Source organism: Zophobas morio, unplaced genomic scaffold (genome assembly GCF_036711695.1).
Source record: "Zophobas morio isolate AGI-343-1 ecotype UQ-CSIRO unplaced genomic scaffold, CSIRO_AGI_Zmor_V1 ptg000044l, whole genome shotgun sequence".
Classification (NCBI taxonomy): Eukaryota; Metazoa; Arthropoda; class Insecta; order Coleoptera; family Tenebrionidae; genus Zophobas; species Zophobas morio.
In genome coordinates, this window is record NW_026972149.1 from 523,224 (window position 1) to 541,431 (window position 18,208).

Sequence of the window (18,208 nt, forward strand, 5' to 3'; positions counted from 1 at the left end):
TATTTTTAATGTGACCACTGTTTACAAAATATCGACTCAATAGAGAAATACTACTCGTATCTACTATAGTAACAATTTCGTGGAGTGATGATTGATGAACCCAGGGGCGGCTGGTGTCAGGGGGCACAGGGCACGTGTCCCCCCAAAATTACAACGTCTACAAGCACACTGGACATAGCAAAATAGTAATTTTCAATATTTAAAAAATTATCCAGAAATTTGTGAAATAATTAGCAAAACTAATTTTTTTATCTCGCTCCACTTGTATAAAATGTATTAAGACTTACATCCACTTACATCTAAAGAAGTGCTGGTAAAATCGGAGACGAAGACTAAAGCATGACTTATTTAGACGTTTTGTTTACACCGTTGCCACGGAAACCGTGCGTCTAGTCGCCACTGATACAAAGTTAACAAGTTTAGTTAGCCAATAATAACAATATTAAAATATTCATTCGTTTGTGATTTACCACACACGTTTTTATTTACTAATATTAAAAGAAAAACTGAGATAAAGTGCTTGGAATATCGAAGCGATGTTCTTCTTTCTCAATGTCGCAAAATTAAGGACATCTATCGCAAATGAAAATTTTTTAGGTATTAAAACGTGAGTTTTACATAGTAGCTTCTGGTTCTTGACAATGAACTGTGACATCAGATAATTTCTTGGAGTTTAATGACTCAATTTTTGTACAGAAATATAAAAAAAGACATGATTTTCTTTTTTAAAATGAATTATTGTCAATAAGAATAAAATTCTTTAATAAAGTGTATGTAAGCATCATAATCATAAATATCTGTGAGACTTCTTTTCTGAGCTACAGTCTTTTTTTGTCTTATTTTTGCGACTTGTTTTGTTTACATTTTACCGCCAGAAAATGAACATCTCTATGTAAACTTACTATTCTTAGATAAAAAAATATTGTTTCGTTCGAAAATCAGGCACAATTTTATGGGGTATTTTTTTCCATATCATGTAAAATCAATAAAAGTGTAAAAACAAGAAAAAATAAATAAGTATTTAAAATGTATAAAAACATAATTTTTAAAAATGAAATGGTCCTAAAATTTAAGAGAACTACTCAAAGAACAAATACTTCTTAATACGATGTTAGTTCAACTTGCTGCTCACAGATATCGCCTAAATTCACTTTTGTGTAAAGTGACTAGATCTATTAATTGTTACTTTAAAAAGCATGGCAAATTACCTGACCTAGAAATGGAAAGAAAAGAACTTAACCTATTGCTAGACAAAAGTAGTTCGAGAGTAGTTATTTCTTTAACGTATGAAAATCTACAGGATCTCAAACATGGTAACAACGGTCAAAAACCCGAAAATGAACAGAGACAGAGAGATATATTTCTGTTTCTAATATTCACTAAATGCCACATATTTGACTAAGTGGACTAATAGTTAGCACCATTGATGATGTGATCTCTTTTGTTAGAGTTCGTTTTTTATTAATTAATGTCACTGCTATATATTTTTTTTCAAACCTTAATTTCTTTTCATTTCGAGTAAACTCCATTACCTCTCTTAAAAACAGGAAAAGTTGCATTGTAAACAACTTAACAGAAGCACAGACAATGTAGTTTTCAGAGACAATGTAGCCATTTATATAATAATATATTATTTGCATACATTAACACATATACATATATGAGAACTACATATTTATGGGATTTTTAAATATGGACTCCAACATTTATCAGAATTAACACAGTACAGTGGCAATAAATTATGTGATACTTTGACACCATTTTTATTTATTGTCTAAAAAAGGATATCTCCAAAAATATAAGGTGTTACATTTGAAAAAAATGAGTCTGCTGATAAACGTGCACTTTATTTTCAAATTAAGTGAATAACGTTTAAGCCAATAGTGGAAAGTGTGTTGCTAACCGAAATTGGGCATTTTTCTATGAAAAATACGTTGGAAAATTACAATAATAAATGAAATTAAGTATAAATAATTTATTAAAGAAATACATACCGTTGGACAGCCAAGTATTTGACGAATTACGACGCAATAAGGGGATGACTTAAGTAATTTTATTATAATTTATTTATAAATATTGGAATATAATGTAAGACATATAAAATTACAATAAATTTACTTTATTTGTATTGTAATTTATTTATGTATATTTTTATTATTTTTGGTGATTAATAAAATACATATGTGCCCTAATTCCGTTTAGTCCTCTACATGTGTAATGATGTTTAAGAGAGTGCTCGTGTAAAAAAATAACACATTCAAAACACTAATTTTCTACAATTGTACTGTCATGATGCACCAGAATCTCTCTATTTGTAACCATCGTTTTACCGAATTGAAATTTACAATAAATTCTTTAAAACAACTACACATTTAACATCCATAAACTGACTAAAAGTGCAACTCTGATACATATTATATAGCTGACAACCGAGTTTGACACTTTACATATTTTCTCAAATTATAATTTTCCAAACAAAATTTGCAAAAATTGTGAAAATTATTTTAATTCATGCACTGTAACATGGTTTAATTAAAGTAATTGGTAACTTTCAAGTGAAAATTGGTTGGTTGATGTCTTCAAGTACTTCCGGAATTTAGTACAGTGTCCTTGACAAGCTCGTGATGATCATTACTAATCCAGGCAGCACCAGGAAATTCGATTCCCCTAAAAAAAAAAGAATTCGTTACAATACGAAAAAAGAACAAAAATTTTCGCATCACGTTGAATATGTTTCATGAAAAATACTTCATAACATCAAAAACATCATTGATACTTGTATATTTGTCAGGTTTTATCATACTCAATTTCATTTATTTATTAATTATTAATAAATATATTGCGGAAGCGCAATTTCGTAAAAGTTGAATGGCAAAATAATAGTGTCACCTGTTCTCAATAAGCACAATATTGTCTCATGAAATAAAATTTGACCATCCCATGTGGCCATGTAAAACATGAACATTTTTCCTGTTTGTTTTGCAGAGTCGAGCATACAGTTAACTCCAAACTATTATACCCAATTAAATATTACCAGAGTTTCATACAACATCACATAATTTATCTCCATTTAATTAAGCGCAGTTTATTTTATCGCATGCATAGATTTCAGAGAACTGAAAGTTAAATATACTTACACAAATTGTGGAAGGGCTTAAATGCCTCCCTGTTAACCGTCGTAACATTCACAAGTAAATCACATATTATAAGTGTTATCCATTTCAAGTCACATCATGAAATATTCTTTAAATCAACTTTATTTGATTAACGTTCAAACTGAAACTCTCAGTTTCAAAATCATTTAATTAATTAATGGCATTACTTAAGTAATTGTAAATAATAGCTCAAAAGTTACACGTTTAGGAATCCTCTGGTACGTATTGATTTCAGCGCCTGTGCATAGAGTGCAATTACACAATTACATACGAAATATTAAAAATGTAATCTACGTTATGTGTAACAAAGAATTTGAAACAGACTATATTGATTATTGACCAATATCCCATTAAAAAAAGGAAGTTAGAATATAAAAGAAAAAAATACAAGGTTGCACACTGAATCCTTTGCTGTCCATTATTTATACCAATGACACTCGTGATGTAGAAAGTACTACGTAATTTCGTCTCTGCCAGGATCAATAATGTGCAAAGTATCTTTAGAAACTAATATGATAATAGGTGCATTATTAGAATGACCTTTTGTATCCAGTGTGTACTTCGAACAACAAATATCAGTTTTTTAATTTGCGCTTTTATTGAAGAGATATTTCTTCTAACAATAAACACTGTTTCAGAACAAACATGTACCGATAAAATAAAATGTATTATCGTATTACATACTATATATAGTAATCTCTATATTGTCTTACTGAAATAAACCTGTTTTTCAAACGAATATAAAAAAAAATTAAAATTAGGCAACGATTATTCTGGTGGTCTGTAATATAATTTTTAATAGTTTTAATTTTTCTTAAATTTGAAACACGATTGAACGTTAAACAAAAACGCCGTTACACAGATGAAAGCTGAATATATGAAATTTGTTATAACGCAACGAGTGTTACCTCATTAATGTGGTAATAATTTATTGCATTTTCTTCTTTATACAAAACCAACGATAATGTCTAATAGTATTTCGTATGAACATGGCACTCATTTTTCATACTTAGATCACGCAAACAAGTGTAAACTATGTACTATATTTCCCCACGACCACATTCTACATGTACACATTCACATTCTAAATTGTTTTATTTTTCCTTCAGATTAAAAAACGCCTCTGCTAAAGGTTAGTATCAAACACCCCATTTTTGGCTGAAATTTGACCAAGCGCAAGTTAACGTGTTTTTAAAAAATATCGTGTTGAAAACTAATACTAAGAATGGGGTTAATATGTATTTCTTGGTTTTATAGCAATTTTCAACTTTTCTTTTAAAAATAAAAGGAGATATATTACCATACTAGAGTCAAAATAAATCAGTACTGTATAACGAAATAAACCTATATATTTAAGCAAAACGGTTTATCGCTATATTAACTCAATAGTAATCCTATTTTCACCATCTTTATATTATTAGCCACCTACACGATATTTATTAATATACAAAAACTATGTGGTCAAAAAACCACTAAATATGTATACAATTTATGCCCCTGATTTTATAACTTTCTTACCCGAAAGCTTATCAAGGAAGAAATCATATCAGCAATCAACTCGCAACACTTAACACGCTATCACAAACGCTTAGTTAAGTGGCAATCAGGTTAAAATATATGAGCCCGTTATTCTTATAAAATTTCCTGCAAAGAAAAAACGCCTTCAGGACTTTAGTCGATATCGTTTTATTCATTCAATTACTGAAATACGGCTACTTGATGATACTTTTCTAATTCGCAAATTGGAAATAACAATAACTAGAACGTAGAATGATTTGCTTTATCTCGAAGAACGTAGAATTTTGATTATTTCATTATTAATTACGTCGTAGTGCAAAAAATCTTAGTAGTGTCGATGATGCCAACCTTGTTGGCGAAACGCGATAGGGTTTGATTGGATGAGTACATGATAAAAAGTTTTCACGCGATCCCGATAACAAAGTGCATTTTGATTTTATAAACTAAATTTTGTTGTATCATGCTTCTTCAGTAATCGAAACAGCCAGTGAAATAAGTCGGTCACAAAAGCAATTTATTTGCAAATATTAACCCGTCGGAAAGCATACTTAAACGAAGTAGCACGCCATCAACTAATTGTTACAGTAACTGTATACAACAGTGTTCCCTTTTCGAGCGATTGAATGTTACTCTCTTAACTAAAAAATAAAAATTTCTTACGCTATAGTCGTAGCATACCCTTTTTAAGAACCTCAACAATACCTTTGATAAGATCTACACTGTATTAATTTTTCAACGATAAATAATAAACTACTGCATATACTGCAGTTGATTTAATTAATGTGCAGTTATCGCAGAAAATTCCGCGGCAAAGCAGAGAACTTTGGATTTGAAGATTGCATATAATTAAACTTAAATTAGTACTTGTACTGCGAATCGATATCGAGACCAACATGTACATTTTTAAAGTATATATCACCACACTACTTTAGCGAACGAAAGTCGGAAAAGGAAATGTGCAAACGGAGGAAATTTAAATAACACGGCTATAAAACTTAGTCGTGCAATCTTTGATTTTGCTTTCGTTTAATCGAAAAAATCCGGCAATAAGGGATAATGATTGAGAAACACGGAACATATGGTTTCTAATTTGGGAAGCTATATCGCGCGCCACGTCATGGAAAGCAGGCAAACAAGACTTTTTATTTAACGTGGAAAAATCGGTTTTTATTACTGCGGTGGCTAATACGAGGGCAGCAAGTAATAAATATTTGTAAAATATCTTTCAATGCTTGAATGCATGATATTAGTTGTCACCGGAACATTATTGTAATTTTTGCAACTTAAACTTCGCTCAAACAAATTATTTTTCTCAGTGTGAGAATATCTGAGTTGAGAGATATTGGGTCGCTGCGCCATGGGAAAACAAAATAATACTTGCTGGAATTTCAGAAAACAAATTTCAAATGGCCAAGGCCGATAAAAATTTTAAAAGATCAAACTGTTTAATTCACTTTGAGCTAATAATCATCATACACATATTCAAAGATATTTTTTCAAATGACTTAAGTGACAGTCATAAACAACAAAATTAACCAATATTGTCTACTTTTAAAAACCCGAGACGATTTAGGTGCATAGTTGAGTATATCTGGGTAACCCAAAACTCAACTGCAACCATGCACTTCTTGACTTCTACCCAAAGGACACAAGGGTGTCTTCGTCGAAAATTCAGTCTTTAGACTTATTTGTTCAACAAAATACCAAAATATGTTGCATTTGTAAATTTTTCACAAAATGATGATTAATAACTATGATTGGGTTAATTCAAATAAATATCCATGCATTCTCAATTGTGGTTTATTATAATAATATACAGCGGATTACCGTAGGGTTAGGCAAGGTCAAACTCGGTACGGGCTGCATTTCGTTTATTTAAGAATAGAATAACATCGCTTCGTTGCACTCCGCTGTTAATACCCTTTACTAATTACGTTTTCGGTAATTGTATTTGTAGAATAAGTGACGATTAAATTCAGTGATTATCACCCGCTACTGAGTCCCGGCGATCCAGCCCGTCGTGATGACATTTGTTCAGACTGGTGCCGGTGTCGAACTTGACATCCTATTCCGGCGCACATCGTATACGTGTTTTATAATACGAAAAGAAAGGAGTTAAAACTCCAATAAAGTTAAATAATAAGCAAACAAAACATATAACGATAAAGAAATCTATCAAGGAACCAAAAAGTTGCAAATTTTAAGAATTAATTAATCTCTGTAAGAAACATTGATGCTCCCAAGTGTAGCAGCAAATATAAAAAAAAAATAAAATTTATGTTGTGTGTTTTCAATAAACAAGCAGTAGCTAAGTTATTTCAGTGCGAAGAAAAGAGAATTATTAATATACGTAATGATAAATATATTTCTGATCATATTAATGTTTAGTGTTGGGTATTACGAAGACTAGAAGTATTGAAAAAATTTGTGCGATTTACCGCATTGACATGATTATCTACAATTTTTTTTTTACCTCCACAAGTTCCTTGTTGTGTCTCCGGTACTCCTTCATCGCATACGCATACTTTGTCGGTTGGTCTAAGGGTTTTGCTTTTGTTTGTCGGTGGTGAAAGACAGTGAGCATCATCAACGCAGTCAGCGTCTTTTTCGCATAAGTGGTTTGGTCCTGAAATATAAATTTGATCAATAATTATTTTTAGTACAACGGTTCAATGTACGCCATTAATGTATAATTCATGGCCTAAATTAAGTACGTGAATATTAATTTGTCGCCTTAGTGTTTATTAAAATAAATCGTAAATTTGTCACCGAAAAATCGCACGTTAACTAATAAAAGCATGAAGGTAAAAGAAAAGCCAATATTTACATACAACGTCCTAATTTAAAACTTCTATCTCGTTTTTAATCTTTTAAAATGTAGAAATTTCATTCCTGAAAAAAAATATTGACGGTACGGAAATTGAACGTGCGAAAAGACAATTCAGAGAGTTTGTTTTGGTCCCTAATTAACAAAAGGATCAAAGTTACAAGTTTATCCGTATATATTAAGATGTCTTTCAGAAGTATTGAATGTACGTGAAGTGAAATACTTGCAAAAAAATAAACTACATAAAAAAATGTAAAAAATTAATTTAGGGGTAAAAATTTATACGCATTTCTGAACAACTCACGGGGTTTTAATAACCACTAAAATGTGGGCGAATTTGTGCGCATAGTAATGGCTTTACATTTGTTGCAATTGTAAATTGGATTTTATTTTAAATTTTATTTAAATCAATCATTCGAGTATAATCTGTTTACATTACGACGAGCATTTATGCAAACAAAACTTTTGAAGAAGTTAATTTACGTACAGTGATGCATCACATTAAACTAGATACACGTTTAAATGTCCTTAAACATTGTTGATAACCCGGCGCCTCCACCATAATAATTAAATTAAAAACACACTTGTGACATTAAATCAAGAAAACACATTAATAAATAATGGTGCCAATAAATAATACGTTTCTATAACTAACCATATTGCTTTAATTGTAACTTAAATTAAATTAAAAATAACTGTAAATCCAACATGACCCGGCGCCTCCACCAAAAATAAATATCAAAAATAAATAAACCCAACAAAAGAATAAGATAGATACAAATAAAATGAAAATATAACCATATAATGTAGCCGCTTCTTCATCGAACTGTTATATCGTATTACAAGCCACACTTTCCCGACCTGTTTAGACCATCTCGTTTAGCGTTTCGTGCTTGCGGAAGCTTTATCCAATATAATTTATGTTATTAGGGGTCTATTGTTGTGCGTGTTTATATTAAGTTGTATCTATTAGAATTAAGCTGCTCGTAAATTTTTTGACTTATCTCGAGTATTTTTAAATAAACTCGTTACTCCAGCATTTTCCGCCGAAAAGCCAAATCACTTAGCGTGTTACGCCCAAATAAGAATTTTTTCGACACTATTAACACTATTTTTGTCAAAACCGTACTCGCGGGAACTTGAATCGATAAAACAAGCTCCACAATCGCATACGTTTTTTATTCAGTAATTATTTCCTTCCACGTTTATCCAACTCGTACGGCTGCAACATATTCTGTCAACCTGGCCTTGAACTGTCGTTTTCAGGTTTACAAAAATATCGAAATTATGTCAAGAAAAATTGATCGCCACTGTCGGCGGTCAGGAACTTTTAAATAAACAATTTCTATTAAAGTTTGACATGAAAAACTTGCCCAAATGCGATGCGCAAATTGACTCGGCATGTACGCAACATCTGGAATTATAAGCGAAAATGTGTTTTTCTTTTTCTGATGAATTTACATGTTATATCAACGGTAAATACGGGAAAAGGGAAATTATTTATATTTTAAAATCAACAATCACGACGTGGGGTCGACGAAAAAATTACAAACGTGGCGTTTGACATTAAACGGTGATTTTGGTTTATTAAAAAACGAAAAAGAGTAAATAAGAATTATATATGTGTAAAATAACTGCGACCACGGCGAATGCATTAAGCGTGGTTACATTAAAGAAATACTTGCTAATAATTATTGATTGTACTTGTTCTACCACGTCGATTGCATAACAATTTAACTCTATCAAAAATTATCGTAAGATTGCGCAAATAAATTCTAAAGAATACGAATGAACTGATAAACCACAATTATTGATTCATAAGTCATAACATTTTAGATTAGATTTATTCATCAAAATTTTGAGATGACCTCGTTAAGTTTTTGGAGGAAATAAACAGATAAATTGTGAACGATAACCTTAAAGGGTTTATAAGATTTCACAGCATATTCACATATTTTTATACAATTCTTATTTTTTACCAAAGAGCCAGTGTAAAGAATTAAGGTGAATTCATAAACCACAAGAATAGGAGTACGATGACGTTATCAAATTGTTGGTGGGTATAACCAGACAAATTTTGGTTAGCGTTTCACCTACGGTATTCCTGCAATGCACATAAAATTTCATAAGAATCACTCCAGTGGTTTCGGAGGTTTATCTGTACAATAAATATCGATACAGATATACAGACCGATGACAGACAAACGGAAAAGGGGAAACCTGAGGGGTCATGAAACGTCGAAGAAATATGAAAGTAGCCGTTACAACGTTTCTTTAGCTGGTTCTCCCGCTTCCGTCTGTCACCTGGATGACGTCATCTTTTTTTAAGTCAATTTTGAAATGTATGAAGTGACATTATGTTTCATTTGTGTAAATGTTTGTTAAAAAATGTGCTTCGACATGCAACAATATTTGTGCTTTAGTAATATGTATTTAATTTTTATCTTAAATAATTTTATTGAGTAAATAAAAAAAAATGTTACTGAAGTACATATACATAATATTAATTTTGTTATGTATAATGGAACTAATTCTAACCAAATTATTAAACTACAAATCGAGTAGCATGCCATAACGTATATTTCACATGAGATTCTCAATAATATTTTTGAGAGGGTTGTTGAATAGGCAAATCTTGATTAGTCTTTGCGACAACACAGACTGGGTATTAAACATGTTGTGATTAACAAAGTTATTATAAGGTCATTGTCACCATTAAACTTCTATTAATTTTAAGCGCAGCCTCCGAGTTGTATAAAAATTTTTGAGGGCCGGTGACCCGCAGAGATATGACCGACCATAACAGATAAACGGACAGAAATCGGGTACTTGGAATTTCACAATCTACAAGCTGTGAAACACTAGGAAAACATGAAAAGGCAAAAAATATGTACAAATTAAAACATCCGGCAACTACTTGAATATTATAAAAATAAAAATTTTTAAAATTTTAGGTGGCCAAAATTAATTAAGCTTCACCACTTTATATGGTCAAACTTTATACAGTTCTAAAACAACTGAACTTACTATATTGAGTATCAACAAATCTTAAATTATTCACCACTGACTACTTGACTTTGGACATCAAAAGTATACTCAACTCATTTAAAACTTGTCAGTATAATAACAAAATCATAAATTCCAAAATTATTTAAAGAACGATTATTTTAGGAATACATTTTTGTACTTCCAAAATATCTTAAAAATTATATACACTGACCGACAAAAAAAACGGCCACCTTGAAATATTTCACTAAACCACCTTAAAAATTATTTTTTAACTAGTGATTGTATTTACTTGTTTATTTTTTAGTTAATTTGTACATCCTGTGTTAACAGTAAATGGTTCTTTAAATAAAAAAACAATTACTAGTCAAATTATACCACGCATTTTCCAAAAACAAAGTATCTTTACATCACTATAACAAACGTTTCGTGAATTATGCAGAAACGCAAGGTCGGGCTTATTTATTCGGACTAATTTCACCTTCGACTCGTCTACTTTAAAAACAATAGGATTTATACACTAACCGGTAAAAAAAAACGGCCATACTGGAAATATACATAGCGCTGACTACGACCATCCTCGATCAGAGCGACAATTTGAGAGACGTTTATTAACTGCCAAACTTATAATCAAATGATGAAAAACACTGTTTAGCACAACAGCTTCCTTTATTGTTTTAATTAAGAAAGTACCGTACTTGGTCTGTTTATATTATTTTGTTAAATTAAATTTAATTCTGCGTTTATTTGTCTTCTTTTTTTTGCTCATGTGTCAATAGTGAATGGTTCTTAATAATTTTTAAAGTGGTTTTGCAATATTTTTCAGGATGGCCGGTTTTTTTGCCGGTCAGTGTATATAATTTACATTTTTTTTCTCCACTTTCGTCTAATGAAATTGACATGGTTTTATAGCTGTCGCTGCATATACCCGGTCGTCAAGGCGTTTCCTCTTTTATCCTTTTTATTTGTACGTTTTATAAATGTTATTAAACAAAACACTTTAAGAGAAATGTGTAATTTAAGATAAACATTCAGACGCATTTTTCAAGCAAGCTTGACAATGAAACATTTTTTCATTGTGCTGATGGTGTCCACCTTGTTGGTGAATTAGTGGACATTTTGTTTCTAGTTTTGTATTTTGAAGCATTTTATTATTATTCTTGATAATTTTTATTTTAGAAAACTTTTACAACTTAAAGTAACTGAAATCTAGCATTTTAGTTCCTTAACGTGGTCACTAGACGTCAATTTTGCAAGTGAATTTTTGGATGTTATCACAGAAGTCTAATTGGACGATGTATCACTACTGATAACTAAGACTGTAACACTAACACACCACAACACTAACACTTCACGACATGAAAAATTTTAAATGCTCACCTTGCTTTTGCGCAATGCATTTACTACCATTGGCAGGACCTTCGTTGTTTCCGCAAAGACACTGGTTCTTAATACATGTGGTTCCCTTGATTATAGCACAGTCGTCCTGTTTTGTGCAGGCCCTAGCTTGTGCTGAAACATATGCCAAAATTACTTAAGCCCCTTCAAACGGGAAAAAAAGGGAATAAGGTACCCGGAGAAACAAAAACAAAGGCAAAAACACAAAAAGTCAGAAGCAGATGCGGGACGAACATGATGAGGTCTGACGAAGTAATACCGAACCAGGATTCTCATATTCGTGCAAAACTTCATCATTTCTTAATAGTATTTGGAGAAATCCGTACCAGCTGGTTTTTGCGGCTGTTGCGTGCCTTGGTTATTCGTCTTGCCGAAAGTCGTAAGTCCATGAGCGTGGTTGAAGCCAGCCAGCACAAGCAGTAACGGAATGGACACTGTCACGTATAGCGCGTTCATCTTGTGACTTGAAAGACTTCAACGAGGTGTTATAATCACAGCCCTGGTCAAAATGCGTTATGGTGCAGAGCTTCGGTCAGGCACCATTTGTGCGCAAGCGCTCTAAACTTTACATTAAGTCAGGCACGTGTGTATAGCATAGAATTAGCGTCTTGTGGATGGATCTTGAGGCGATAAGGCAGCCGGCCCTACGGCGCCTGAAACGTTTTATGGCACGCGATCTATTACGTCATCGCTGCAGCCCCCTCCCGCTTCAGTTTCACCATTTTCTTATTATACTTTCCAGACAAGGTGATTTATCCATCGCATCCTAATGTCTCGAACGACCCCCCACCGCCGTCCCCACCCTGCTCCCATCGACATGTCCAACCCCTGCTTTACATACAGCTTATTATTTATAACCTTCCTACAGTCAGTCGGACAAATTAACCTGCAGACATTTGCGTTCGCCTAAAAATATACCGCAGTCGGTCTAAATGTGCCGCTGTAAAACTCTAAGTAAGAATTCAAGACATCTTGATCCCTCCGGTACGATTAGCTAATTTGCAAATGAAACCTGCCCTAGACACGAGTAATCAAATAACTTATCGCGCTTTGACATATTTATACATTTTCTTGAACTCTATAACCTGAGATAAACCTAAAAAAAAAATTAATTTGCACGCGATCATGCGGTATTCTCGGCGAAGTATACAGCCGGCTGGTCAGAATCGATATATTTCATTATTTATTAGGTAATGCATATTGGAGCGGCGACCTTTTGGTATGACACCTGATTAAGACTAACCTTGAAAGTCAACCATGCCATCAATTTATTTTAATATAATCTGTTCCTTCCATAACACATGTTACTTTTTTAAGTTCCTGTGAATCCCAGGACGTAAACAAACATGTACATGCTGTTACCGGAATCATGCAGTGCTAATTCTGCACTGACGCGAGTTCGTTTGGAGGTATGTTAATAATAATGATGCAACGTAATAGCCAAATTTGTAAACTTACAAGTTGCATGTTTTCTCAACCACCACATTAAATAATCTAACTACAATTACTGGAACAAATAGTGTTTTACAACATTGTTTCTACGTTATTAGCCAAATACCGTGCGAACAAAAGAAATTATTAAAGTTGGCTGTTGGTAGTTCTGTTGTAAAAATGTCACACGATCGTCAACGTGTTTAGACGTTAAAATTAATTGACATAGTTGACGTTACTAGCAAAAGGTCCGAGGTTATTAATGAAACACCATGCGATTTTTAAACAAAACAGTTACAGTTGGCAGATCTGGTATACAATTGTCGTTAAAACTATCAAGCTATTTTGACGTTAAAATTTATTGAGAAAGTTGACGTTGTTGTAATTAATTTAGGTCTAAATTTTGACATGTTGCAATTTATAATATATAATAGACCAAATTTTCACATTGAAAGAATAACAAACGAACTCTTATGAATATAAAATCATCCTATATGTAGTTTTCGTGGACTTTAGACGGACATATGACAAAACAGGCAGTATACAAAGGTACCAAGCTATGAAGGAGATGAAGATACCCAGCAAGTTAATAAACCTGGTCAAAATGACACTTCAAAAAACAAAAAATGAAATATCCCTGAAAGGGACAAGATTCAAAGAGGTTGAAGTATCACAAAGACTTAGACAAGGAGACCCGTTGACGACAACATTATTCAACCTCGTTCTAGAAATGATAATGCGGAAATGTAAGATCAAAATGGAAAACACAATACTCAAAAACGAGCATCGATGTATAGCATTCGCCGACAACAATACTTGCAAAAACAAAAAAGAAATGAAAAGAGTTGCAAGAAGAATAGTAAAGAAGCAAGAACATTTGGAATAAGCACAATTCAAAGAAAAACTAAATGTGTGATAATAGGAGACGAATCTGTTTTCGAAAGAGTACGAGGCTTTACATACTTAGGGGTGAAGATAAAGAAAAATAGCAAGGACGAATAAGAAAATGAGGCAATAATAACAAAGGGAAACCGAAAATACGAGATGATGAGACAACTAATGAAGTCGAGCTTTGTATCAAGAAAGTAAAAGGAAGGGTATATAGGACGGTAATTAGAGTAAATGGTATATATGAGTGCGGAACTTGGGTTTTGGTGGGCGAGGCAAGATTGGAAAGACGGAAGAGAAATCTATCGAGGAATTAAGAAGGTGGAGTACGGGGTCAAACAAGGAGATAGACCACGGAGAAGATGGTTGAACAGCGTCGAGGAAGATCTATGGAGGATAGACATTAGGGTATGGAAGAAAAAGCTGGTGAGGAATAGTAAAGAAAGCTCTGGAGAAACTGTACACCTATGTATTAAAGTATTTTTGAGTAATTAAAAACGTGGTATACATTATTATACATCCTACACAACCTTGGAGATAGAAAACTTCTCCAAAATTGGTTAACGGTAATAAAGGAAGTAAATCAAATATTGAAATAATTTACTGGAGAAAAAATCTGCTGAATTGATAAAAAAATTTACAATGCTTAAAGTAAGTTTTTCTTAACCATATTTGAAGATAACATAATTTTTTGAGAGCGAAGTATTTAAAAAAAAAATAACAACCACGTCATTATTTTCACGGTATTCGTCGATAATGTTGCCAACACACAACGCAGACAGACATCAAAATAACCTTGTTAGATTACTTTCCGTACATACGTTAGACATGAAAAATACATTTCGGACATAATTCATGTCTAGATTTTGTTATAACATCCTTGTCTGAAGACGTCCTTGCTGTACCAACGACAATCGTCCAACTTTCCGAGCAGCTAAAATTTCGAACATAATTCTTTCCACATTCCTTCGGCAAAAGGAAGTTCTTTTATTGTTGACAAAAACGCTGTTGCTTTTCATTAGCATATTAACTGTATTATTATAACAAAATTAGTCACATACGAATAAAAATTTATGCCTCGTTTAAACTTTCAAGGATATCTTTGCTACTGTTTTAACATGTACAGGATATTTCGTTTACAAACATTGAATATGTAATGTAAACCTGCATTATATTTTACATTTATTTATGGTATAACTGACATATTTTCGGAAGTGACAGAAGAAATTTGTGAGTTTCTTAAAGTAAATACGCAGAACGTGCACGAAATGAATTCTTAATTAAAAATAAAAACGTTGAAATAGCAAATTGCATAAATGGTTGCCTATATTTGCATACTCAGTATTCAAAGTGTGCCTTATCGCTTGGCGGGAACACCTGAAAATAGAACTATCCATACAAAGTTACCATCTTCATCTTTAGGTCTGCTATTACCATTGTTTTGATTTATGGATCAGAACAATGCCCAAACACTATATCGAATAATAAACACGGCAAAGTAGTTTGGGCGTGTAGTACTGACTACGGTGCCTACTGTTGACGAAAAGATGAGGCGTTTTGCAGCTCTGAAACTATATACAAGCGCCGAAGACGTTGTAAAATTTAGAACGGTGGCCCAACAACAACAAAACTGAGATGGAAACAACGAGATTAAGACGTGTATCAAATCCTTTTCAAAATAATCTTTTTGTATACGAAAAAGTAATAATAGGATTTGATTATAAAAGCCTTTCAGAATGTTCATAACGTGTTTATGCTAGTCAAAAGAAAATATCGAACCTGCCATCAAACGGTAAAATATGCAGGTTCTGTGTGAAAATCCGAATTTTCCAAGTAACTGACGTAACAGTGGCGTACTTAAAATTCAGACTATGTTTGGGGTCGATGAATTTATGAAAGGTCGATTAGAGGGTGAGCAGTGCAGCTACTGTTGCATTCAATGTGGGGCGAATGATTGGATTTAGTAGTTAGTGGCGTGTAGAGGTAGTAATTATTTTCGGTATAGTTGTCGAGCCACCACTGGCACTGGGTGGTGAGTTAGCGCCTGACCTGAATGGAGTATGTTGACCGTGGCCACGAATTTCCATAATAAACGGGCATTTTACAGTTACATAAGCAGTATAAGCAAAGAATTCTTGACTGCCACCAACTATGGCTGATAAAAGACAACCTTGATATTTATTATTATCAAAATGTTAAGTATATTGATAAAAGATTTGGAACCGTACAATGGCAAGGTAATGAAAGTAAGACGGTTAATTTATGGGCTAGCATGCAAGTTCTAATATTTTTAGATTTCCCTTTGATAAGGAAAGAGCGAAATCAGTGAACACGCATGCAAACCAAGAAACACGAAAGGACAGTATCTTTATATTCAGGTATACCTTAGACCTTTAACAAATTGCACGAAAATAGGAAAGCCTAACACCGGATAACCAAATAAATTCTTTCTAAACCGCACAATTTCATACGTCAGCTATTATTGACCAAGGAACTATTAGCACCCCTACCACTCTTCTGTTTGCCACGTTATTTCATAACGCCTGCCTCTACTACACGATTCCTATTAAACATGTAAGAGTCAACATGACGGAACGGTAATAAACCGCACACACTACTCTTAATTCTTTATAATAGCCTCGTCTATATACAACCGCATTACAAAATTACACATTACACAAAAAAAAATATTTCAAACATCTTTGCTTCAAGTTATGTTCCCTAAGAAGAGGTTCTCCGTGTTGTAAGAATAACTAACCCGTATAAAATTTTTAAAGCTAACAATTTCAAAGTTTACGTACTTTGACGACGCCTACATATACAAAGTAGGCAAATTTTACTCGAAATGTCTTTGAAAATTATTAAAAATTTAATAAAAACTGTCAAAATACAGTTATTTCTGTGCGTCCTATAAACTCTATAAATAATGGTCGAGGGTTGTTTCGACAAAACTTCCCTAGCCCTCGAAGTAGACGCGAAAACATGAAAGTCGCCAGTCGCCCGATGACTCTATTACAATACTTCCTTAGCTTACGCAGGGGAAGCAAAAATTAAATGGACTATTTCTGACAAAAATGAAAACATGCAGAAATCAATTTATGCATTCATTATTTTTCATAATTCTGTGAAAAACATAAATACATTATTAAACAACAAATGTAGGAGCATGTCAGACGAAAATTTCAAGACGCGTTCACTTAGCAAGATTTTCTAACATCATCAGGTTTTTAGAAGAAACGAACAGATAAATTCTTACTTGCGATTCCCCACATGAAGACCACCTTAAAGTGTGTACAAAGTTTCATATCGATCTATTTGGAGTTTCTAAGTTTAATTAAAAGTGATTTGAAAAATATTTCTTGGTCCCACTTTCGCATTAAGCATTAATTAATCATACATTCTCTAAAAATAAACAAAAACATTTATAATAACAATATATATTTGACCCGGGGATATACAGAGTGTTATTGAAAGGTACGTACAACAAAATGGACAGATCTTCGCGAAGTCTAAGAAGTCTGAAAAACTTATTTTGTGTTATCAAAATTATAAGGGGAAAATTAACCCTTATCCAACCTTTTTAGACGCCACTGAAGGATAAATAGGTAAAATTAATTTATTTTAGCAAACCCTAGCAACTGTAACAATAAAACTTTTGTCAAGACTAAACGTTGCTATAGAAACGAAAGATGATCTTTTTATCAGAGGCGTACAATGAATTTGGACATAAATTTAATAATTTTTATTTCTAAAAGGAGAACACTTTTACCTGAACTTTTTTTAACTTTTAGCTTTCATACTTCGAGACCAATTCCCGATTTTATTTTGTACGTACCTTTCAATAACACGTTGTATGTATGTATCCATCAAGGTACCATAATTAAGTAATACAAGCATATAAACAAATTATAAACAACATGAGAAAGCAAAATATAAGAGAAAAGAACAATATTACGTTCATACAAGCTTGCGTGTATAAAAGCTT

General features: G+C 32.6%; 1 protein-coding gene across 1 annotated transcript; it reads right to left on the reverse strand.

The window, feature by feature from the left end:
- Window positions 1–1,786: 1,786 nt before the first annotated feature.
- Window positions 1,787–12,529, reverse strand: LOC135141460 (uncharacterized). The gene is made up of 4 exons (XM_064072570.1): window positions 12,231–12,529; window positions 11,887–12,018; window positions 7,147–7,299; window positions 1,787–2,667 (listed from the first exon to the last, which is right to left on the reverse strand). The coding sequence occupies exons 1-4, from the start codon at window positions 12,358–12,360 to the stop codon at window positions 2,597–2,599; spliced, it is 486 nt and encodes a 161-aa protein (XP_063928640.1). The 5' UTR covers window positions 12,361–12,529; the 3' UTR covers window positions 1,787–2,596.
- Window positions 12,530–18,208: the final 5,679 nt, after the last annotated feature.

Excerpts from the sequence above, each read along its gene's own strand:
- LOC135141460 (XM_064072570.1), bottom strand. The coding sequence starts at position 12,360 with ATGAACGCGCTATACGTGACAGTGTCCATTCCGTTACTGCTTGTGCTG. Across the intron at positions 7,300-11,886 it reads ATGCATTGCGCAAAAGCAAG|GACCAAACCACTTATGCGAA; the intron begins GTGAGCATTTAA and ends TTTATATTTCAG. Across the intron at positions 2,668-7,146 it reads ACAACAAGGAACTTGTGGAG|GGGAATCGAATTTCCTGGTG; the intron begins GTAAAAAAAAAA and ends TTTTTTTTTTAG.